Source organism: Pan troglodytes, chromosome 1 (assembly GCF_028858775.2).
Source record: "Pan troglodytes isolate AG18354 chromosome 1, NHGRI_mPanTro3-v2.0_pri, whole genome shotgun sequence".
Taxonomy (NCBI): Eukaryota; Metazoa; Chordata; class Mammalia; order Primates; family Hominidae; genus Pan; species Pan troglodytes.
This window is the reverse complement of record NC_072398.2, coordinates 47,937,315-47,960,415: the sequence shown is the minus strand read 5'-3', so window position 1 is coordinate 47,960,415 and position 23,101 is coordinate 47,937,315. Positions and strand designations below refer to the sequence as shown.

Here is a 23,101-nt window from a genome sequence, read left to right as displayed (position 1 = left end):
CCTCAGCCTCCCGAGTAGCTGGGACTACAGGTGCTCGCCACCATGCCCAGCAAATTTTTTGTATTTTTTTTAGTAGAGATGGGGTTTCACCGTGTTAGCCAGGATGGTCTTGATCTCCTGACCTCGTGATCCGCCCGCCTTGGCCTCCCAATGTGCTGGGATTACAGGCTTGAGCCACCGCGCCCAGCCCACAAAGGTTCTTAATCCATGTTTATTTGGACAACCCTGAAGACACCAGATCAGCTCGGTCCCTCTAGATGCCTTGCCTCTGCCTGGGTCTTGGACATGCCCTGCACCGCACATCCATACTGGAGCTGACGCAGTGCCGGGCTCCCCTGGATGTCCCTGTTGAAGCTGCTGGCACTTCCTTCCATATGGGGCAGCTCGTTTTCTAGCTGCCCCCACCCACCCCTCTCCTAATACCTGTTGGTTTTCATTTGGGGATACTTACAGGTTTTGCAGGGAGCGCTATTTACTGTGTCTGTAGGATATTAGGATGAATCACGCACTGTTCCGTTTCAGAGGAACTGCCCATAAACATGAAGTAAAATCTCAGGATAACTCCCAAGGGCCAGTTCACCCTGTGCTCCTTGCCCCAGCCTACCCACCTCTTTCCTAATCAGGTGAAGAGGACTTCCAGCAAGCCGTGGCCTTGGCCTGATTGCACTGTGGCTGGCTCTGCCACGGCCACCTGGACTTCCCAAGGCTCTGCCTGTCTGGACCTAGCAAAACGCAATGCTCTCTGTCCCCTCTGGGATACTACATTTACCAGGTCACTTGTGAAAAATTCCTAGTTCCCTAAATCTCTTAAAAACCAGAAAGTGAGAGGAATAAAACAATTTAATGATGGCTTCCTTGATTTACACACAACTCTAAGACAAGAGAAGGACAAAATTTTCTCTCCATGCATTGGTACAACGAAGTTCAGGGACAAGAGGCAACCCAAGTACAGGGGCTGTGGTGTTCAGATCCACGCTCAGCCTCGAGTCTCACGTTCCAACCAACCGTCTGGCTCAGTGACTGTGGACCCTGGGGAGAGGAGGGACTGCCCAGACCCCTCAAGTGCAGGTGAGGGGACTGGCAGCAGAGTATGCATGGGCACTCCATGCCCCAGTGCGAGAAGTGCACAGGGGACAGCGAACACCAGCTTCCAGTGCACCCTGAAGACCCAGTGGGCTCAGGGGGCCCAGCTCTCCCATCAGAGCTGTCCTCAGGGCTGGAGCTGGGGCTGGGGCTGAGGCGCTGGGGCTGGGAGGGAGGTGGTGATAAGAACCACTGCAGAAAGGAACACATGCTGAATGCTGGGCCATGCTTTCCTCCCAGACACTGAGTTCCTGAAGACCCAGCTTTATCTTCCAAGGGTAACAACATTCCTAAGACTCAGAGCTGGAAGGCAGCAAGAGTGGAGCCAGGAGAGACAGGTCGCATCCACTCCTGAGGCTGCCTCGAATGTCTCCATTCCCTTCTGGCCTGCCTTCCCCCTCCCTTCAACCCCAAAGACCCAAGAAGACAACAGAGATCAGAGACCGCATCCCTCTTCCCTAATCAAAATAGCCAAGTACAACATTTCTAAAGTTAGGGAGAAGGAGGAAAAATGCCACAGGCTTTTAAAGGGAAGACTGGAACCGAGGGAAGGGAGAAGTAGCCCCCTGCTTTCTCCAGCCTGGAAGCTGGCAGCCATGGTGTTGGGGCCTTGACCCAACCACACCAGCCCATCTAGCTGAGCATCTTGTGCCGATCGAAGACTGTCTTCCGCTGCTCCTGCACCTGCAGCTTCCACCGCTGCTGGGCACCTTCCACACGCTCCAGGACTGTGTTTGCTCGGGGTCCCCCGAGGGATGCAGCAGCTGCTGCCATAGAGCGAGCATCCTGTAGTGGGAAGAAAAAAAGAGAAGATCCGGCACGGTAAGCCAGAAGGGTCTTGGATCCTGAAAGTCTGACATGGAAAGAACGAACCCCAAAGCCTTACCTTCCCCAGACTGGGAGGCTGGGCCTCCCCAAGTGCTGCGGGCTGAGGACCTTGCCTTGTCATCTGCAGAGCTGAACACAGTGTGCCAGGTCTGCTGGAGGCCTTAGTGTCTGTAGCATCTGCAGGATGGGGCCCCTGCCCCTCCCTGGGGCCTGGGAAAGGAAGCACTCCAGGAAGAGTAGGTTCTGCTGGGGCTCCAGTTACTGCCACACAGCTAGCTCAAGTGAGGTTCCCAGCCTGAACCCACCCCTCACCATGCCCCATTCCACTATTTCTAACTCTCAAGAAGGATGCTAAGTATAGGCTTCAAGACCTCACTTAGGCAGAGGACTTGATGACATCTGTTGTTTCAGCAATGCACCGAGGTGCCCCCAGGGCTAGTACTAGGCTAGAGAACTCCCCTGCCCTCCACGCCATTGCCCAGGGGACGGGAAGAAGGCCCAGGGGCTAGGGTCTGGCTACCCTGAGATGGCAGCACATCTGCTCCAGATGAGAGGGGGCCTACTGAGGAGTCTGCATAGATCCAGATCCATGGGATCTTAGTTTCCCTGGGAAAGAGGGATGTGACATCACTCAGGGAGTCTGACAGGGATGGAAATTCAGAGCCGCCCCAGCATTCCCTTTGCAGAGCCCTCTCTGGCCCATTCCCTCCTTTGATAGCTGAGGACAGCTCAGCTTCCTCCCTATCTGACTCTGCTGATCCCCTTCCCCTTTGCTTTCAGAACTGTTGCTGCCGTCAAAAGCATCCTCCCCTAATTACCACTTCTCTGCCTCTGAAGCTCCGGAGCCTCTGCATTTCCTGCAGGACCTGAACCTGATCTTTGGAGAGAATTAGAGCTGAGGGCCAGGCCCACACCCCCGTGGGGATTTCCTCCCTAGCTTTCCCTGCCTCTCATCTCCTGCCACACATCTCTTAAGGGATTAGTGCACTTCTCTAAGCCCAGAGCCGCCCAGTAAATGCAACTTTGCTTCTAATGCCCCAAGCTGGCACGGCTTCTGTCACCATGCAGCTGCTACGCTGGGGCGAAGGGGGGTGGTGAGGTGAGGGTAGGGTGGACAGAGAACAAGCTGGCAGTGAGGAGGCTGGGAGAGGGTTCATCATCGTCCTCTCAGAGCTCTGAGGACTTCATCTTGTGAGTGCTCCTCTCTAAGCTGCGTTAGAGATGGACACTGCCTTCTGGGAGCCTCCCGCCCAGGTCCTGAGGAAGGCTTCCTGTGCCAGGCTAGGTGAGGCTCAGGCAACGCCTGAAAGGCAGGTGTGGCCGTGTCAGGCAGGGGGCATACTGAGCTTGGAATTAGGACCCCTGGGTTCTGTTCCTGGGCTGGGGACCACCTGCCCCTTCCAGCCTCAGACTCCCCTAGGCTCGCGTCCCAGGTGGAACTACAGATCCACAGCGGGGTCTGGGAAGGAGACATGGCCTCAGTCACTTCTGAGGCTGTGTCCCTGAACAAGTTACTTTATTTCTCCAAGCTTCAATTTAATGTAGTAAATGTAGTCATTGAGACTTTTTTCTGCTATACGGTCATTAGGAATTAGTTACCAAATTATCTAACACACACACACACACACACAGAGTGAAAAGAAGTTTCATAAAACAATACTTAGTGTAATGCATTCTGATATTCTTTGCTCTGTTCCATTCCATTTTTTTAAAAATCCTGGTCATGACTCACAAAATTCATTTCATGACCTAATGGCTTGCTTGAAATACACTGGTTTAAGATTAGTAGATGGGTATGGCAAAGTTAAATAACACACATATAAAGCACTTACTATCCTGGCTGTCACAGAGCTAGGGCTCAAGAAATGTTTGGTTTCTTTCTTCCCTAGGAGCGATGACTAATATCAGAGCCTAGCTCTGGAAGCCACTAGGCAGTAAGGCTGGCGGCCGGCTGCCAGGAGAAAGCCTGTGAAAACTGCCATGGCTGCTGCCCCTCCTTCCAGTTCCATGCCTTCCCTGTTCACTGTGCTGACTGAGCTGGCCACAGTGCTAAGACCAAGCCTCCACCCAGTCCTGCCTCAGTGTGGCCATCTACATGAGGTGGGCACTAAAGACCCATCTGGGAAGCTATTGGCCCACCGGGACTTGGCTCTGGGGGCTGGATTGCCTTCTCTTCTTCTTTCCATTCCCAATCTCATCCCTTCTGGGACCGTCTTTCTCATGACAGGGCTCGTGTGTGTGTGGAGTGGGGTGCTAGGCTTGGAAGGGTGGGGCAGCTTTAGCCCTGCCCTCCTTCCACTGCTCTGCATCTCAGGGGAGCGTCTTGAGAAGGGGAAGCCAGGGAGAGCCCAGAGCAGAGCATTAAGGGAACATGCTGAAATTCACCACATTACCACAGTATCATTTGTTTTCCCTTCATGTAAAGTCTTAACAAACAGCTCCTAAGTGGGGGAAAGCTGCCACTGAGAGGCTGAGTTTCCATCGCTAATAGTCTGATTAAAAGGTATTAAAGACTCCACATCTGTTTCAGAGACAGCCCAGAGTGGGGCCTCATCCTTGCTTGCTCTGCAGCAAGTATGGTGGGTGGAAGTGGGAGAAATGCCACCAGTTCCTCCCCTCTCCCTCTGAGGCTGGGCCTCCGGTTAACTCGGGAGCAGAAGGGCAGTTAGGAGGGGAGGCGGGTGGAGCCCCTCCCAATCAGAAAAAGAGCTTGGACATGGATGGATTCCCAGGAGGTCCCCGGGGGGACCAGACCAGTGTGACTATGACAAGTGCCACTATGTGCCAGGCGCTCTGCTAGGCACTTTACACAGATTATTCCCAGGCTTACAACACTGGCAAATGGGTAAAACCATCCCCTATTGTAGCTGCAGAAACTGAGGCTCTGAAAGATGAATCATCTTGCTGCCCAAGGCTGCATGGCTGTTTAGTGGCCAAGTCGGAATTTGAACCCATGTACGTATATCTCTTATCCTAGGACCCAGCTGGATCCTTCTTTGGCTGGTTTCTCCTAAGAGGGAGCCAGCATGGACAACCAAAGAGACAGGCTGGTATATTTCCCCACAGCTAGAGCAAGAACAAAGCACCTCTAAAGGAACCAATGCTCAGGACATCAAGCGAGGCCCTCCTCTCCAGCACTGGGAGGACCCAAGTAACTGTGTGGATAAGCCCCAGCTGATCAAACTAGCCCTGAGCCCTTCAGGCCGTCCCAGATGAAACCCTCTTCAGTCTGCCCAGAAGCACTGGTTCTGAGCTGGCACTGGACTTGGCCAAAGCCTGATGACAAGGAGACAGGGAGAGTGAGAACCCCACCTCAGGCGGCTCTCCTCTCTCTGGCTGCTCCTCCTCCCTCCTCCCCAATTCCAGGCACAGGAGCATGACCAGGCGGTCTCGTCACTTACCAGCCACTCAGCAAAGCATGGTCCTAGTGCAAAGCCCTTTAGCAAGAGGACTATACAGCCTCTCTGAGTTTTCCATGTTTGCCCCAAATCCTTGCTGCTGTTGCTGAGTCCCACTGCACCTCTGCTGCGAGGCTCTCCCTGACCCCTGAACGCTGCGGCTAGGGCCACCTTCCTATGACACACCAACTCATGCTGTTTCCCTGCCCAAAAACCCCAGCTGGGACACACCTGCTCACAAATAAAACCCTCCTGGGCCTGACATTCAAGGGCACTCCCAGCCTCACCTCCCCCCTGACCCCCCAGCCCAGCCTCTGGCCACACTGGTCCATGCGTCCTCTGTCTACCTGCGGTGATCCTCACTCAGGCCCTTGTGCACGCTGCCCCTCAGGCTTCCCTCCAGCAATCATGATGCTACTTAAGTATTAACACCTGATTGAAATAGCGCATTCTTAAGGACGAGCAAACACTTGTAAAGCTTCCATACACACGATCACAACAGTTATGCTGAGGTAAAAATGATTATGTGTATTCCAGACTTAGAAAACTAAACCAGGAGGTTAGCACCAAGGATAGTAAATGGCAGGGCTCGGCCCCTCCCAGGACTGTGATTAACCACAATGCTGTGCTGCCCCACTGGAGGCTCTAGAAGCGTCTGTTGAACCGCACATCTTTCTATTCTGCCCTCAGGGGAGGAGGCCGACTGGATTGCCCTCATCAGTGTGTCTGTTCTGTGTTTCACTGTCAGCTTCCCAGGGCTGGGGTCCTCAGAACACAGCTGCCACCCATGTGCAGACAGGAGGGGAGACTGCTCCTCAGTGGCCCGAGTCTTCTCCCCAGGGCCTGCATGTTCCAGTTCCCATCATCATCATCACCTTTCCTTGATTTCCCTGTATACTCTCTCCCAAAGGGGGCCCAGAACGCTACCCACTGCCCCAGCAGGGTGAGCACTTTGAAGACCTCTTCAGAGCTTGGGCCCATGCTGTGAGCAGCGACATCCCCAGCCTCAGAGAAACCATGTGTCTCTCTTCAAAGAGGGCCCAACCTGCACATCTAAAACAGCTCTGTTTGCCGTTTCTGCCCCAGCAAACATGCTTGCTTCCTCCTTTCAAAGGACGTCTGAGCCCAGGGATTACGCCTAATGCTGCTGGAATCCCAGGGGAGGCAGCGCCCAGCAATCAGGGCCTACTGAGGCTCTGCCAGCGCTTTCAAAGGGAACATGACAAGCTTTCATCTCCCTCCATGAACGGGGCTGAGGCTGAGGGGGAGGCCTCCTCTTCCTCTTCCAGTTCTTTACCCCCTGGGCAGGAGAGCTCCTGGTCACAGGAATTGGGGAGAAGGAACCAAGGGGTCCCTAACCCTGAAAAAATGCCCTGACCTCCAGATCTCACCCCTAACTGGGTCCCAGACTCCTGGGGCATAGGGCCTGAAAGCTCCTGGAGCCTAGACAGAATTTTCCTTCTAAAGTCATCGAGTTGTACAGGCCTAGGCAAACTTTCAAGGAACCCAAGAGGCCATGTCCTGACTTTGTTCCTCTTGGGGTGAAACCCAGAGACATGGCTACAGCCTAGGTGCTGCTGCCGCTCAGCTGAGTGCCTGCCCCCCAGCCCCATGTTTCCCCACATCCCTTTCCTCTGTGCACTGAGAGGGGCAGTAGATTATCCCTCGTCGTCCAGGACTAGGGCCCCCAGTCTCTGTAAAGACAAGCTCCTTGGGTTCTGTCCAGCCCCAATGCCCTGTTCATCCTCCCTGCAGTTCAGCGGTCACTCTCCCAACCACCCTGAGCGGGCACTGAAAATCCCCCTCTGCCAGGAAGCCTTCCTTCCCAGACTAACACAAAGAGAAGGGTAACTTTCCGACCCCTTGTCTAGTAAAGAGGGGCCTCCCAAGGCACCTGACTTTTCAGCTGACCACCCGTCTTATGAAGCCAGATCTTACTGCCAGCCTTTACGTTTCCTGCTGGTTCACCTGCTTTTGGCCGTCTTGGGGCTTAAACCCCCGAGGGCAGACATAAGGTCTGTGCAAATCTCAACACTGTGCCACCTGCAGGTTTTCTGAATACACTGAGAAAAGCAGAGTTGCTGAACCACAGACATCTGTGACCTGGAGACCACACAGAATCACAGAAGGTGAGGGGATAGAGAGATGATGCCAAAGAACGGGACTGGGGGCACTTCCTTACCCAGCCAAGGGCACCCAATGAGATCTACCTGCCCCAGGCCACAACCAGCGAGAGTTGGCTGCACCCTAGGTCAGGGTATCAAAGAGATTAAACACAACTTTTTATGAGCTTTTAGAACCTCAGGTGAGAGGTGAGGGCGTGTCATCCTGTCCATCCCAGGGCCGCAACTTCCCCTACAGGAGGGAGCATGGCTCGCCAGCTTCTATGTGCTGCAGCCTATCACAGCCTACTGTCCTCCCAGGCAGTCCTGCCACAGGTTACCAAATCTAGCCCTTCTTCCTCCCAAGGCCCCCTCATACAAACAGGCTTCAAATGAGGAGCACTCCAGGTCTCCTGGGGGTAAGAGAGACCTGGGTTCATACCCAGGGACAGCAAGCTGCTCTCCCCAAGCTGCCCTCCCTCTGGCTCCCTGGCTAGGATGGCAGGAGACATAACAAGGCCATGCCCCAGAGCCATGCATTCCACGGAAATCATTGGGCTGCATCTCTCAATTACTACCCCAGCCAGGACTGCAATTACCACATTACCCCTAATCGCTGAGTGTTTATTAGCGATGCTCCTCCCCTATCAGAGCTGCTATTACTCTACATTAATAACCAGGTAGGCACACGAGGTTTCCTCTTGAACACAGACCACCCAACTGCCAGTGCCACCACCTCCCAGGCCCCAGCTTCAATGGGGCGAGGCTCATCCCCTCTGCTCCACCTTCGGCCAAACTCATGTCAGCAGGAGGCTGGGGGCAAACTGGGAGCAGTCCAGGCATGTGCGCAGGGTGGGGCAACACAGCCCTCGAGAGCAGCCAGGCTCCCTCCCTGACCTGCCCTTCTCTTCGCTGTTCATGCTGGCCCAGACCCACATCACCCAGGCAGCTTCACACTTAGACTTGAGCCCCTGGGTCCTCTTTTTGGTGAGGAACTGGCTCATGGTCTTGCAAGGGAGCCCAGCCCACCTACCCCACAGTTAGACCACGCTGTCTACAGGAAGACTCCCAGCCTCCTCCTCATATTGTGTTAAATCTCTCTGTCCCTGGATGAAGCCAAGCTGTCTCCTACAAACTTCTGAAGGCAGCTATCATGCGTCTCCTTTAGTTGTTTTTCTTTTCCTTTAAGCTAAATGACTCTCAGTTTCTTCAACTAACTCTCTGAGGCCTAGCTGAGGCGCTTCCCCACTAGATATTCCTTATGCATACGCATGAGTTCACTCAGGGCATCCCTCCATCAGTCAATAAACAGGAGTATCTTCCAGCAGCAAGGCCCTGGGGACAGAGCTCAGAGTGGAAGCAGCAGCCAACCCCGCCTGCCTTGGCTCCACACCTCTAAGCAGCCAGCTCTGCTGTCTCGTGCACCCAGCTAGCTGGTACATGAGCGCATAAAGGGGGAGCCCGAGGCACACGGGGCTGTGCAGTCCTCACTCAGGCAAGATTCCCCTAGACCACCTGGGGAGTGCAGGGCTCATCACAACTCTGCTCAGCATGGAGGTACACCACATCTCACTCCCACGAAGAGCCCTTCACCTGAGCCCTCCTGTCCCCCCGGGTTTCCTCGCCATGGTGTCCACAACTTTTTAGTATGAGGATGAATGGGAAGACGGTGACAGCGCTTGTTAACTGCGCTGGGCCTGGTCCAAGCCCTGCCAGCTCCCCACCATTGCATGAACTCCTGGAGGCCTTGCAGGCTGTCTGGGGTCAGTGGTTCCCCACTTTCCTTGTCAGATAAAGCCAAACTCCCTTAGCTTGACATTTGGGACTTTTAATAATGTGACCTAAATCTACTGGCCAGCTCTCTTTGCCACTATTCAAACATCCCTACCCTATCCTTGCAACGCTCAAAATTCCTCACACATACTTGGCAATGTCCCCTGCCCGGCACCACTGTCTCATTCCTCTTCCGCTCTTGAAATCCTACATTTCTCCCCAGACCCTGGAGCTCTGGTTTGCATTGAGCAAGTGTTCAACAGATGTTTGTGGAATCACTGGACAAACAAATTAACCTGCTGCCGTCCAGTCCACCAGCAGCTTGTCACCAATGTCTGAGCACGCGGGGGATATCATGTGTATCCATGTGTGACTGGCTCTGGCTGGCTGCGCCCCCTCTGCCTGGAAGCACAGTGCAGCAGGATGACATGGCTCCCCCGGCTTGTACATGGAGACTGCTTGATGCCTGGTGTCCTGCTTCATCTGGAAGGGCAAAGGGCAGGTCCCTGCTGAGTCTGGGTGATGTGTACGACACTGACCAGAAGAGCAACTTGAAGCATTTTGGGGAGGTGGGACCTGGACCTAGGTGACGCTCCTCTGGGTTTTGCCCTGGGGACGGATGCACATGCAGGGACCCAGGGCCTGGGCACTCAAAGCCCTCTTACCTCATTCTCCTCCTCATTGTGCAATTGCTCAGTGTATGCATCCGGCTTTCGGATCAGAGGGTCCACCAGCATCAGGAAGGCCATGTAGAGCAACAGGGCACCCACCACGGACAGGTAGATGACAATGATGACCTGAGGAAGAGACCAGCGTGCCTATGAACCATTATCTGGGGCCAGGGCTAGAAATCCGTTGCTAGTCTTGGGCCATCTGTGTCTGGCTGGCAGTGACTCCTCCAGTGGTGCACTAAGAAAGGACTTGGAGGCAACGTGGGCTCAGAGGAAAAGCATGCCCAGAAAGGAAAGGGAGGGTCCTACTCCACAGAGGAAGCACTCTGTCCTAACTTGAGGGAGTCTGCACAGCAGGCATCAGGAGAGCAGGCAGATGACAGAGGAAGAAGTCTGGAGCCTGATGCCCTGAGAGGCTCCCGGGGCAGAGATGGGAACACAAGGGCCTCCCTGGCTGTAGAAGAGTTCATGATGAAGGGTGGAAAGCAATCAGAAACTAACAGTAAGGAAGAACAGGCTGTGGAGAGGCTGGAAAGCTGGGGCCAGGAAAAGTAAACCTGGGCTGGTGGGCTCATTGCTCCTGTGGAGAGCAGGACGGATGGGGCGCGCTGGCCCACTCATAGCATGCCCCTGAGCAGAGTGGCTAGGGCTGGTAAGAAGGTGTGTGCTGGGGGTGAAGGTCACGCCTGCCCTCCCATCAGCCCCTCTGCAGGGAGGGGAAAGCCAAGGGTAGAACAACAACTCCACGAGTCTCTTACATACACAGTGCTTCACAAGCTGGAGTCATTTTGTTTTTACAGAAAAGACAGATTTAATGAGGCAAATTCAATGTTTCTCAATGTGGGTGCTCTGGGATTTTGGGTGGGACATTTAGCATCCATGGTCCCTGTAACGGTGTTGGTAATACACCTGTTATTGGGACCACAAAAGCACCTTCACCCACCTCTAAATGCCCCCTGGGGGGGCTGTAATCATCTGATTGAGAACTGCTGGGCTAGATCACCTGTGATCCCAAGGCTACCAGATGGTGGAGGTGTGACTCAAACCCAGACTTGCTGACTCCCTCTCAAATGCTTTTCCTAATTCCACAATGCCTGGCCATTGCCGGCTTCTGATCTCAGCCCTGCCCTACCTAGACTGTGAAGAAGAGTGAAAAAAAGAACCTCAGGACTTTCAAGCTGGGTGCCCAGCTCAGCCAATAGCCAAGTTCCACTGGACCAATGTCCCACCTGATTGGGGCACCGTGTTCACGCCTGTTTAAACAGGGCAAATAATCAGACCTCACCTGTACCCCAGGAAGGCGGAAGGAGAACAGAGGCTGGGTCTTCAATAGGCTGAAGTTGAGGGGAGCCTCCTAGGTAGGAGGACTGGGGGAAATGGGAGGGATTAGGAAGTTGTATCTGATGAGGTCCCCGTGCCAGGAAGTTCCCTCCCGGCCAAACAGGGAGCAGCGGTGACATGTGGCTCTGAATTTCAGGTCTCAGGCATCTGGTCCCTGGAGGGTGAGGCCCACTGGAGCAAGTTCAGAGAAGGAGAAAGACAGTTGCAGGAGGGGCTGCCTCAGGTGGGAGGATGAAAGGAGTTGGGTCTGCACAGGGCACTGGCTGGGAGTGGTGGAGGACAGACAGCTGCTTTTTCCCTGAGTGGTGAGAACACAGAGGAGCTACAGCACAGGGCTCCCTGGAATAGGCAGGAAGGACAGCAGTGAAGACCACCGCCCCCTAAATGTGCCTCGAAAGGAGAAACCTGATGGAGGACCCAGCAGTGCCTTTAAATATGAGAATTATTTTCCAATGCTATTTATAGACTCTTCAAAGGACAAGCAGAAGAATGCTACAAACTGGAACAGAAAGGGCTACATTAGGCCAGGCATGGAGCTCACACCTACAACCCCAGCACTTCGGGAAGCCAAGGCTGGAGCACTGCTTGAGGCCAGGAGTTCGAGACCAGCCTGGGCAAGACAGTGAGACCCTGTCTCTACCAAAAATTTTAAAAATTAGCTGGGTGTGGTGATGTGCACCTGTGGTCCTAGCTAACCAGGAGGCTGAGGTGGGAGGGTTGCATGGGCCTGGGAGGTCAGAGCTGCAGTGAGCTGTGATCGTGCCACTGGACTACAGCATAGGCAACAGAGTCAGACCCAGTCTCTAAAAAACAAACAAAAAAAGAAATGGCTATGTAATCAGTGAGTACTGTGTGTGCCAGGTGCCTGGCCCAGGATTGTTAGAACCTGGACTAGGAAGCCGCACTGGGAGGCTGGGGGTCATGAGGGTCTCTGCTAGGGCGGCTTCACAGCCTCTAGAAGACACGGGAAGTTCTGCCTGGTGCAGGAATGAACAGACACCTCGTGACGTCTATGGTGATGACTGTGTCTATCATCTCTTTCCTGAATTCACCCAAATGATCAATGAGAAGAAGGTTCAGGAAAACACAAAAGAACCAATCTGAAGTTCTCCCAGCACCCAACACCCAGCCCTAGTCCACAGCTCTGATGCTTTTTAGAGGAGCTTTGTCACTTTGGAAGCTTAATTAGACTAAGCTCCAGGAGGGCAGCCCAACCTCCCCATTGGCAGCATCTTGCCCAGAATATAGCAGGCACCGAAAAGAGATTTACTGGATGAATACAAGAAGGGAGAGGAACAAAATAAACTGTAAAGAATGCAGGGAAAAAGGAGTCTCCAGCAGCTCTCCCAGGGCTCTCCCCTCTCACTGTAATGGTAACTACTGGAAAGAGAGCAGAGAAGGGAGCTGGCTCCAGGAAGGTGTGGGATGTGGGTCCCAGTGTCTGCACTAGGCCAGCCTAGAAGCCAGTCTCACAGCCATTGGAACATTCCAGAATAAAGTGAAAAACTGTGGGTGTAGGCCAGTCTGCGATTGGAGAATGGCGTGTGGGAATCCCACCGGCTTCCTGAGACCCTGGCGTTACCTTGATGGTGGTGGTGCTGCGCTCCTCGTACCTGCACTCGCACAGCAGGCAGTAGGCCTCCACATCATGGCCAGGCACTGGCATGGGCTCCACCACGTGCAGGCAGTTGCTACAACAGAGAGACAGGGCTGTTGAGGCAGGGCCACCAGGTCTTAGAGCCTCAAGACCAGAGAAGAAGGTAGCCAGGGGAGCTGAGAGGTAGGGGCTAGGCAAAGGTGAAGGGTGCTCCCAGAGAGGGCCAAGGGCTTATAAAGGATTAGGCTGGCAGAACCCCTTCCTAACCCACAGCCTCACAGCCCATGCCCTTACACATCAAAACCAGCTCTCCAAACTGCCTACAGTGCTGGCTCCAAAACCATCAACGTTCCCAGAGTTCTACCCCCAGCCGCCTTCCTCATCTCACGCTATGTTCTCCCTGCATGTGCTCATTTGTCCCAAAGGTTCAACTCAGAAGCTGACGGATCTTATATCAGAATCTCCAGCCAGGGCCGCTCTCCTCTATGAGCTACAGGAGTCACTATTTGCATGTCCCATAGAGACCATGAACTCTACACCCGCCCCTGCACACCCTTTGCCCTCAACTCCCTACTCCTGCAAACTGGCTCCCCATTTGCAATGGCAGAGAGAACACCTCTACCGTCCACTTCACTGTCCGGGTCAAACCCTGGAAATCATCTTTGACACTACCTTCCTCTCATCTAAGTAAAATCACCAAAGGCCAGTGATTTTACTTCCCTAAAAATTCCTAGAATCCATCTCCTTTATTCTCTCCCACTGCTGTGTCTTAGCTGAGGCCCTCATCCTGTCTTCCTCGGACAACCGCACCAGCCTCCGCGCTGCCCTCCTGCCTCTGGTTTGGCCTTTCTAACACATACTACCTTCCCACGGCAGCCAAGTGGTTTTCCAGAATGCAACTCTGGTCATGTCATTCCCCAGCTTAGGCCCGGTCAGTGCCTCCACAGAGCCCCTAGGGCCAATGCTAACTCAATTGCTCTGCCAGGGGTCCCAACCCACCTCACTCCAGTTCCATCTCTTGCTACGCCTCCCTCACCCACTTTCCCAACCTCCAGCCACATGGATCTGCCAGGCTGCTCTCCGAAGGAGCCACACCCACACTCTCACCAGGAGGGCATGGCTTTGCCACCTCATCTTTTAACTCTCAGCTTAGCCGCCTGTGCCCAATAGCCAGCTCCCCCCAACCCCCCGCCAATGCACTGCATTGTAATCCAATCTTTATTCGTGCTGTCTCCCCAGGAGATGTACGTTCCTTGAACACAGGGTTATGTCTTATACATCTCCATATTCCCAGTACCTAGCTGGGTGCTGGCCAGAGCAGGCTTAGTAACTACATGATTCCCAAAGGAAGAGTAGACCCACTTTCATCTAACAGCATTCTTGCGTAAGGTGGGATAAAGATCATAGGTTCCACATCTAAAAACAGGGAAAGAGGCTTAGGAGGCAAAGTGGCATCTCCATAGTGGTAGTGAGGCCAGAACCCAAATCTAGACCCTCAGCCACAGGTCTTTACTTCTGACTCAGCCTCAGTGGGGCCTGGGCTGGTACCTGGCTTGTCTCAGGCCTCTCATTCCCAGCCTTCCTCAGATCAGCATGGTTCCAACCCGTTTGGTTCAGGGACCACACTGACAAAGCAAAAACTCTACAGAATACACCTTCATTACTACCAATGGAAAAATCCAAACCCCTTGGAGGTGTGCAGAGGTGAAGCAGGTGTCATGCTGCAATGCACCTGGGCTCTGTCCTGGCTCTGCCACCAAGTGTCTATAGCCTGGGCCCGTTCTCTTCTCTTTGAGATAAAGCGGTTGCACCAGATAATCTTTAAAAGGCCCTTCCAGCTCCGACAGGAGTCCTGCAAGAGTCAAGCACAGCTCCCTTCTGAGCTACAGGGCTGGGTTTCTGGCAGAAGCATCAAGGGTGTGTGATATAAAGATCATGTGTTGGAATAAGAATGGGATGTGCTCTAAAAGACTCTGTTCTCCCAAAAAGCCATATGTGGCATACATGAGTTTATCTAAACCTTTCATGATCCAGTTCCACCTCTGTGTCCAACATGTTATTCCCTGCTCTGAGCAGGTCTCCCCTGTTGTAACTGAAAGTACTGCTTTCAGGCCTTGCACGCTGCTTCCTCTGGGAGGGAGGGGTTAAGGGGCAAGGCCAGGGTCACCCAGGGCACTTGGTTACCATTCCTGTCCAGAGGCAATGCCATCTTCCCTTCTCCAGGAAGTCTCTACAAGCCTCCAGATTCCTCCCTTACCTGAGCTACACTGGGTCCTGGGTCTAGAAGGTCATACCAGCATTGCAGTGGAATCTATGGATTTCTCACAAGGCCAAGGTGTCAGGGGCAGTTTGGAAGGGCGACCTGAGTTCTTCAATGTGGGATCTTGCTACCCAGGGGAACAGCAATAAGGAGCTGAAATAGTTCTGCTGTCTCCAACTCTCCTGTGATTGGGGGCAATTTATTTAACTTCTCCAGGCCTCGGTTCCCTCATTTATAAATGGAGACTGAACTTGGTTAGTGTCTTTCAAACTGTACTCTTTTGGGACCCACAGGAACCACTGTACGGTGGGGTGGTAGTCAGGGAGGGGCTGAGGGACAGTTCCCTCTCAGGCAGAGCAATTCCGACTTTATGTTTTATAGATTTTGTTTCCAAAACGGATTTTGTTTGCAGAGAAGTTCTATTTTAACAAGTTTGAAAGGCAAGGAACTAACCAACTTATTCAGTGCTTTCTGCTCTGGGAGTGTCTCTAATAACACATCTCCATGCCAGACCCACCAATGGGGCAAAGCTGGGGTTTTTGCCTTTTTATGCACATATGGTTATAAACTCTCAACACTAGGTGGCAGGATACCTGTAAACACAGGAACATACATGGCTTGGCTATTAAACCTGAGGACCGCATGTCAGATGATTCTGGCTTTACTCTGCACAACCAAGGAGAAGGGTGCAAGTGTTCTTTAGCATGGACCAACGTGACAGCAAAGTGAAAGTGTGGCAGAGACCAGAAGACCCACTCAAACTGGCCTCCTCTAACCCTAGCACTGAGGTACTCAGATCAATGTCAAGGCCCCACCCTACCCTTAAGGGGCTCCAGGCAAGCACAGGATGACTCCCAGTCAAGGTCAGTGTCACTGGGTCCTAGAATCCTGGAGTCTTTCCTCCAGCCTCAGTTTACACCCACCACCCTTAATGGAGCTGCCCTGAGGTTCCTGATGTAAGGCTATTCATCAAGCAGCCCCTTAATTCTGACTTCTGAGGGGAAGAAGGAGATAAACTACAGCCTGAGAGGTCTAGACAGGACTCCGTCCTCTGCAGGCATCCAACCTTGGGTTTTCAGGCCATCTATAGCTCCAGGACAGAGAGAGTGTTCCTAAATTTGCAAGTGTCCGCCTGCATAAGGAGTTTGGGATATAGCCTTGTTATCTGGTGAAGGGCTAAGACAGCCCATCAAAGTTTTTACTGATGCTATTTGAACTATAACCACAAGATACAAGGGGGTTACTTGGAATTCTCCTAAGTAGAAGGTTAGTGCTTCAGGAGGAGCCCATTTTCTCAGTCTGTGGTGTAAGTTTGACCATGACTATCTATGTGGCCACCAGTAAGGCATGATAATATACATTAATATCAGCTAACATTTATATAAGCATTTACTGTGTGCCAGGTATTGTTCTAAGTGCTATAGTTACTGACCTGTGCACACACACGCACAACACACACACAAACACGTACATACTTAACACAGAAAATACTGCCACTATTTATAGATAAGGAAATCAAAGTGCAGTGGAGATTAAGTAATTTGTCACACAATTAACAAGCAGCTAAGCTAAATTTGAAGTCAGGAAGGTGGAACACAGAGTCTGTCTATCTAACTAGACTGCCTCTCAGAAAATCACCGACAGTCTCAGAGTTGGAAATTCAACTAGTTTCAAAATTCTCGAGTGTTGCTCTGGATCAACTGCATCCTAAGCACCAAAGGAAAGAAAGGTTACTGCCTCCCCTCACCCTCACTCCGTATTTGAAGAATCAAAATCGAGCAGTGGTGGTGGTACTGGAAATGTGTATTTTCTCAAAGCTCATCTGCTTTGAGAAAGCAGGAGAGGCAGCACTGACCCGGACCTCTCATCTGATGTTGATCTCTTCTACAGTGACCTCAGCCCATCTGTGCTCGGGGACCTCCAAGGACGGAGCTTCCTGGCTCCCAAAACTGCCTAGATTAGAAATGCTCCCTCAACTCATGCTTAAGTCGGTTTCCCTGAAGCTTTTATCCTTGGCCCCAACTCTACACCAAGAAACCCCACTGAACATAACTGATCCACACCAGTACCTGCTCCCACATGTCCCACCTCCCATAACATGCCAGCTTTCAATCAATCATCGTGTGTCCCCAAGTCCTCTCCTCTTTAGGCTTTCCCTGCTTCCTTAAACCATTCCTTCCAGGACAATGTGCTGAAACTTCCCTTCACCGCACTAGTCTCCTTTCTCTGAATGAATTCTGGGTTATTCTTCTCTTTTTAAAAGTGAGGTACCCAGAAATGAATTCTAAATTATTTCTTTGGGCCTCTGTCTCTGCTATCATAAAATGGGAGCAAAATCCATCCCACCTACTTTACAAGGATGCTATAAGACTGGCACAGAATAACACATGTAACACAGCTTTGCAAAAGCATTAGGTATCCTACAGTATGTGGTCAGAATACCTACCTTTGCCAACTTCTCTACTACTATTCTGTATGCATCACTAAAGACCAATATTCAAAGCAAAACAACAAAATCCACTCCTCTAGCCAGGGACTACTCAGCTGGAATTCAGACACCTGGATCCTGTTTCCACAGACAGTTGACAACTATGAAATTGGTTCTGTGACATGAATAATTACTCCTTTGAAAGGCTCTCCATAGGAATGGGAGAGCATGCTTATCCTCCAGGGTCCAAGAACTCTAGTAAACACCCATAACTTCAACTGGGTATAGCAGCCAGGGGCCTGCGTGTAATGCCTTACCAGTCCTTCTGGGATACATTCTGGTTGTAAATGTGCCCACTGATGTTTCTATAAGGTGGACAGATGCATTTGCACCGGATATCTTCAGAACTCTGGAAAAGAAAGCACATGTCAAGTATGCAGAGACCCTGCCTGGGGTTCAGGCTCTAGCAAGGTTGTCAACTTTCTGTTCCCCATCCTGTTAGGTGAACCATATCTATGCTCTTGAGCTTTCTCCATCCCCAAGTTCAAATCCAGCAAGGACTGCCACTGTAGGAAGCAAGCTGCAGCACCGGGTCCTAAAGATAGAAAAATGTCCAGATGGCAAATGAGACTCACAGAAAGTTGTCTAGGCCTGCCAGTCCCAAAGCAGGTACTTAGAGGAATGCGGGGAGAGGAATGCGGGGAGAGGGATGAGGGGAAATGGGTGTGTGTGTGTGTGTGTGTGTGTCCTCTACCCCAGACCCCACACTTGTGTGTGCACCTCTGTCCAGTGGACTTGGCAGCCACCCTCTTCCCCACATTCCTTCTCCAACTTCTTAGGTAGGACTGGGGAAACATAAAGGGCGAGGGTGAATAAGAAAAAGTGGATCATTTCTGTGGGAATACTCAAGCAACCCCTTTGAAAGTTCTTCCCTTCTGGAATGAGTAAGAGATACCACCATAAATGTCTTTACTAATTAGGATTTCTGAGGAGAGAATGGAAGCAAACTCTCAGCCTTAACCTTACTTCCAAGTCTGGATGATCTTTAGTTCCATAGATCTACCCAAACAGCTCCATAGGAATGTAGCAATAAAGAATGGAAGTTATCTCAGGAGTCCCAGAACTTAGGTGGGTCACCCTTAATAATGGAAACTTCAAACTGTATAGGACTTTACACTTACAGGGCATTTTTACATTGTTATGTAATTTGATTCTCCCTAAGCAGAGTAATAGATACAACTGCTACTACAGGTGGTAGTACTAGCATCCCTAAAACAAAAATTCGAAATGCTCCCAATCTAAAACTTGTTAAGCACAGACATGACCACAAAGATGATGTTAACACCGCAGAAAAGCACCTACAGACATGGTAAAAATGAGTGACGGGCTTCTTGAAAGACGAGAGCAGAGCGCATTCATAACAGGACAAGAAATCGTGTCAGTCTATAAAATCAAAGAGACTTCTAAGACAAAAGCTTGTTAATGAATCAGGTGACTGGCAAAAACATTTTTAAAAGCCATCTGGCAGAATGCCTCCTCATCTCTAGAGGACCCACTTTCTGGTCCCTCTACTGCTTCAGATACTACTTCTCACCTAAAAAAATACTGTGCACAGTAACCTTTAATCAAAACACAGCATCACAGCAGGAGACAGAAAGCCTTATGTTGCTGTGTCTAACAGCTGATACAGGTATTCTGGTGATGCTACTGTGCTTAGTTACCCTGAACACATCATTTATTTTCCCTGTGTTAATAGTACATCATATTTTTTTACCGTTAAGAACTTATGTGTAACGTAAGAAAATATTTATCGGTAGCATATAAATTCACTGTCAGGAATGGTGGTGATGCCAACCAACCAGACTATCCACATGGGTGCCTGAGATAGTGACGCCTTTGCTTTCTGATGGTTCAGTGTAGATAAACTTTGTTTCATGCACACAATTATTGAAAATATTGTATAAAATTACCTTCACGCTATGTATATACAGCATATATGAAACATAAACGAACTTCAGGTTTAGACTTAGGTCCCCTCCCCAAGATAGCTCATTTTGTATGTGCAAATACTCCCAAATCCAAAAATATCTGAAACAAAACATACTTCTGGTCCAAAGCAAAGGAAGGTATGGAGAACTTAGATAACTTCTCCAAACTTCCTTGCTGGAAGTCCACCACTGATCTGTCTGATCAGAGTGAGCCAGTGCTCTATGCCCCACCCTTCCTCACTCCTCCCCCGCACTATCCTTAGGGAGGCCAGCAGCCTTGAACCTGAAGGAAGACCACTAAAAGAAGTACGGCCCATAGGTGAGTGAGAGGCAGGCTTAAGGAGCAGCTAGCTACCTCTGAGTCAGCCCTGTAGACAGGGTGGCCGTGCACGGTGGTCGTGACCAGGTGCTGCAGGCTCACCTCCCTCACCTTGTTGGCTTCAGCTGGGGGCACCAGCAAACACCCGACCACAGCCACCAAAGATAAGAGCTTCATGCTTATCAGGCTTGCTGGGCCAGCAAAGCCAGACACCTGGAAAAAGAGATACGGAGTCGGAGAAGGGGAAGGTGGCCATACCGCAGCCAGCACGCTAGGCCCTTAACCATCCGGCCAAGTGGGAATGGGGTTGGGGGCTGGGCTCCAGGATTCCAAGGCCTGCTAAACCTGGTCGCCAAACCCTGCTTCCCTCCCGCCCAACTCTCCGGCTCTCCGCCGGCCACCTGGTGGGCCCGGCAGAGGGGTCCTCGAGGGGACACCGCTGCCAGGGGCCTCCAGTTCCTTCTCAAGGCCCGGCTCTGACCCGCGCATCACGTCCCACCGCCCTCCGCCATCTCCGCCTCTGCCCGCCCCGCAGCTCCTCCCCGCTCGGGCCCGACGGGAACTTTTGGGTGCGAGTCTGGGACCCCTGCTCCGACGGCGAAGGCCGGTGCCCACCACGCCCAGAGGTCTCAAGCCGGACTGGGACCCCCAATAGCCCCGCGACCCCCGTCCCCTCCCCCAATGCCGCGTCCACGAACCTACAAGCCCGCCGCAGCCGCAAAAGACCCAGTTGTCCCCGCCCTCTCCTAGCTTCTATTGGTTGCCAGAGCAGCCCCTTAACCCAACCGCGCTGTCGCCATGGCAACAAGACCCGCCTTCACTTGGGCGGGGAGACTCTTGCGCAAGGGAGAGGCGGGCATTTCTCAAACCCGACCAAACCAGAAAAGGGAACGTCAGCCTTCCAAACTCCTGGGGAAGGGTCTTGCCTTTGTGTGGCCTGAGAACTCCCACTGCAGTGCTTCTCCCTTCCTTGTATTATAAAACTCAGCTTGTTTCATCTTGCTGTTTTAGAAAGAAAGCGCTTTATACACTGTAAGCTAGTAACGTCAACAAAAACGATACGAGATTGAAGGGCTTTGTCCTCATTCCAAATCTGGAAATGTTATTTAGGGATCCACGTCTTTGCTGCAGAAGACTTTCTGCGCGGCAACGTCTCTACCCCTACACACACCTCTGAGAAGGAGAAATCTAGGGTTGGCGATGGGTGGTGTGGGCTGGGCCTGTGAAGAGTGTGCACAACAGCGTCCTCAGCCTGATCCCCCTACCCCATGCTGGTGCTAGGCCTGGCAAAATGGGGCAAAGTGTGCATGGCCAGGATGCAGGGGTGGGGGTCCCTGGCTGCTATGTGGCAGATGTGAACTTCTTGCCAGCTGTGAAGGAAAGGGGAGTCATATGAATTCAGGGCACCAGACCCGGAGTGAGGACACCGGGGCTTTGGCCCTGGCGCTCCCCCTAAGCAGCTGTGTTAGCCTGGAAAAGATACCTCCCTTCTCTGGGCCTCAGCTTCCCTTACTTCCCTTATCTGTAAAATGACTTGGTTGGATTCTAAGATCCCCTTCAGCTTTGATATGTTGGGATTCCTTAGGGGTGGGTGGGAGGGGTATCAATATGGCCCAAACTTGAGGTTGGTGGCTGGATTAGTATAGGGGCTGGGTCCAGGTGGAATCAAGCCCCTCGCAGGCCCTGTGAACTGAGGTGGGCACTTACCTGGAGGCCACTGAGTTTGTGTTCCTCTCTCCTATGCTTATGTCTTATTCCTCTTTATATCCTTGCCACCTGGCAGAGTGACCTGTGCTTGGTATGTGCTCAGGAAGTGTTTGCTAAACTGAATTCTACAGAATTAAATTAAATCTAGTTGCCAGGGGGCAGGGGCAGGAGGCCTGCAGTGTGATGCAAAGGTCAGGGGCTTTGGAGCTAGAGTGACCAGGGCAGGAATCCTGGTTCCTCCCTTCCTAGTTGTGTGAATTTGGGTGGTTTCCTTTAGGACACCGCCTTTGGATCTTTGGAAGTCTTTGGAATCCTTTCAGAAGTCTCGGTTTCCATGCCCATAAAATGGGATTAATATTACCAAATTTTCAAGGTGGTTGTCGGGATATAATGAGTTTACATATGCAAAGCACCTAGAACAGCATCTGACACAAAGAGGGAGGCTCTATAAATGGCAATGTTAGCTCATTGTGGAGGTCAGAATGGCTGCTTTGGTGAGCAAGCTCAGGCAGAGACAGAATGCCTACCTCGTGGGGGCAGAAGGGATAGTTCAAGTACTGGAAAAAGACACTTCTTCCCCCCATATACATTCCATATGAAGGTGGGACTTTCATGGGGACAAAAGCATGGGGCTGAGTCTGTCACCTCCAATGGATGACCCTCTGACACACAACACTAAAGATACCCAATGCTGAGCTCACCATTTTCCTCATCAAACAGAAGGGAGGCCTTCCACTGTCATTCCGCATTTCTGCAGGTCCTAGATTGTGGCATCAAACTATCTTTGACTCCCCTCTCATATTTCCACATCTTGTCTATCCAGGTGTCCCCAGGAGGTAGCTATCATCGCCCTGCCTGTATCTTTCCTCGGCTAGCATTCTGCTCCCTGAAATGCACTCCCTTCCTGTGTGCTCCTAGGTCCATCCTGTCTTCCTCCAATTCTGTTTTCAGCACATCGCTCATTGCTCAATCCCTGGTAGCAAGCACCCTGTTGCATCCAATTCAGACCCCTCCACTTGGCAACCAAGCCAAGTGGTTACCATTTCTGCACTTCCCCACCCCATCTCATCACTGGTTACTCCCCCAACCGGCTGTCCCTACATTTGACTTGGCTCATTGCAGTCCTCCATAGGACATTATCACCCCCAGCACTGCCAGTTGTTATCTTTCATCTTATTCAAATCTTTGCCCAAGCGTTTGCCTTGCAGAAGCTTTTCCCAAATAGTCCTACCTGACCCAGGGCACCACATTCCCATACATCCTCCATGTGCCCTGTGTTTATGAGCCATGCCAGTGAAGTGAGTCTGAACCTATTCATTAAATTTAATTCCATAAACATGTGCCAAGCACTATCTGTGAGCCAAACTCCAGGGCTCACAGATGCTAGGTACCCCAGGGATACAACAGACAAATCACATGCAACTCTGCTTTCAAGTAATGCACAACCTAATAGCAGACCAATCACATGGTCAGAATGTAACATAGAAAGTGATGTGTTGTAGAAGTGAAGCAGCCTTGTTGTCTGTGGTGACACTCGAGGTTTGTTGTCTCCTGGCCATGAAGATCAAGGAGGTAGACACACAAAGAGTGAGGTTAAGAGTGGAAA

General features: G+C 51.8%; 1 protein-coding gene across 9 annotated transcripts in view; it reads right to left on the bottom strand.

Moving 5' to 3' along the window:
- Positions 1 to 822: 822 nt before the first annotated feature.
- The window catches only part of TMEM9 (transmembrane protein 9), a 36,798-nt gene continuing 14,519 nt past the window's right edge, over positions 823 to 23,101 (bottom strand). For 3 of the 9 annotated variants that reach the window (XM_054657423.1, XM_016935511.3, XM_054657425.2), the window contains 5 exons: positions 19,900 to 20,001; positions 17,799 to 17,890; positions 12,779 to 12,887; positions 9,850 to 9,981; positions 823 to 1,869 (listed from right to left, as the gene is read on the bottom strand). In XM_054657423.1, coding sequence (XP_054513398.1) covers positions 1,717 to 1,869; positions 9,850 to 9,981; positions 12,779 to 12,887; positions 17,799 to 17,890; positions 19,900 to 19,965 — 552 coding nt within the window. In that variant the 5' untranslated portion in view covers positions 19,966 to 20,001 and the 3' untranslated portion in view covers positions 823 to 1,716. Of the gene's footprint in view, positions 1,870 to 9,849; positions 9,982 to 12,778; positions 12,888 to 17,798; positions 17,891 to 19,824; positions 20,002 to 20,189; positions 20,602 to 23,101 lie in introns of those variants that run through there. The other 6 variants (XM_016935494.4, XM_009441319.5, XM_016935502.3 and 3 more) reach the window with 6 other exon arrangements.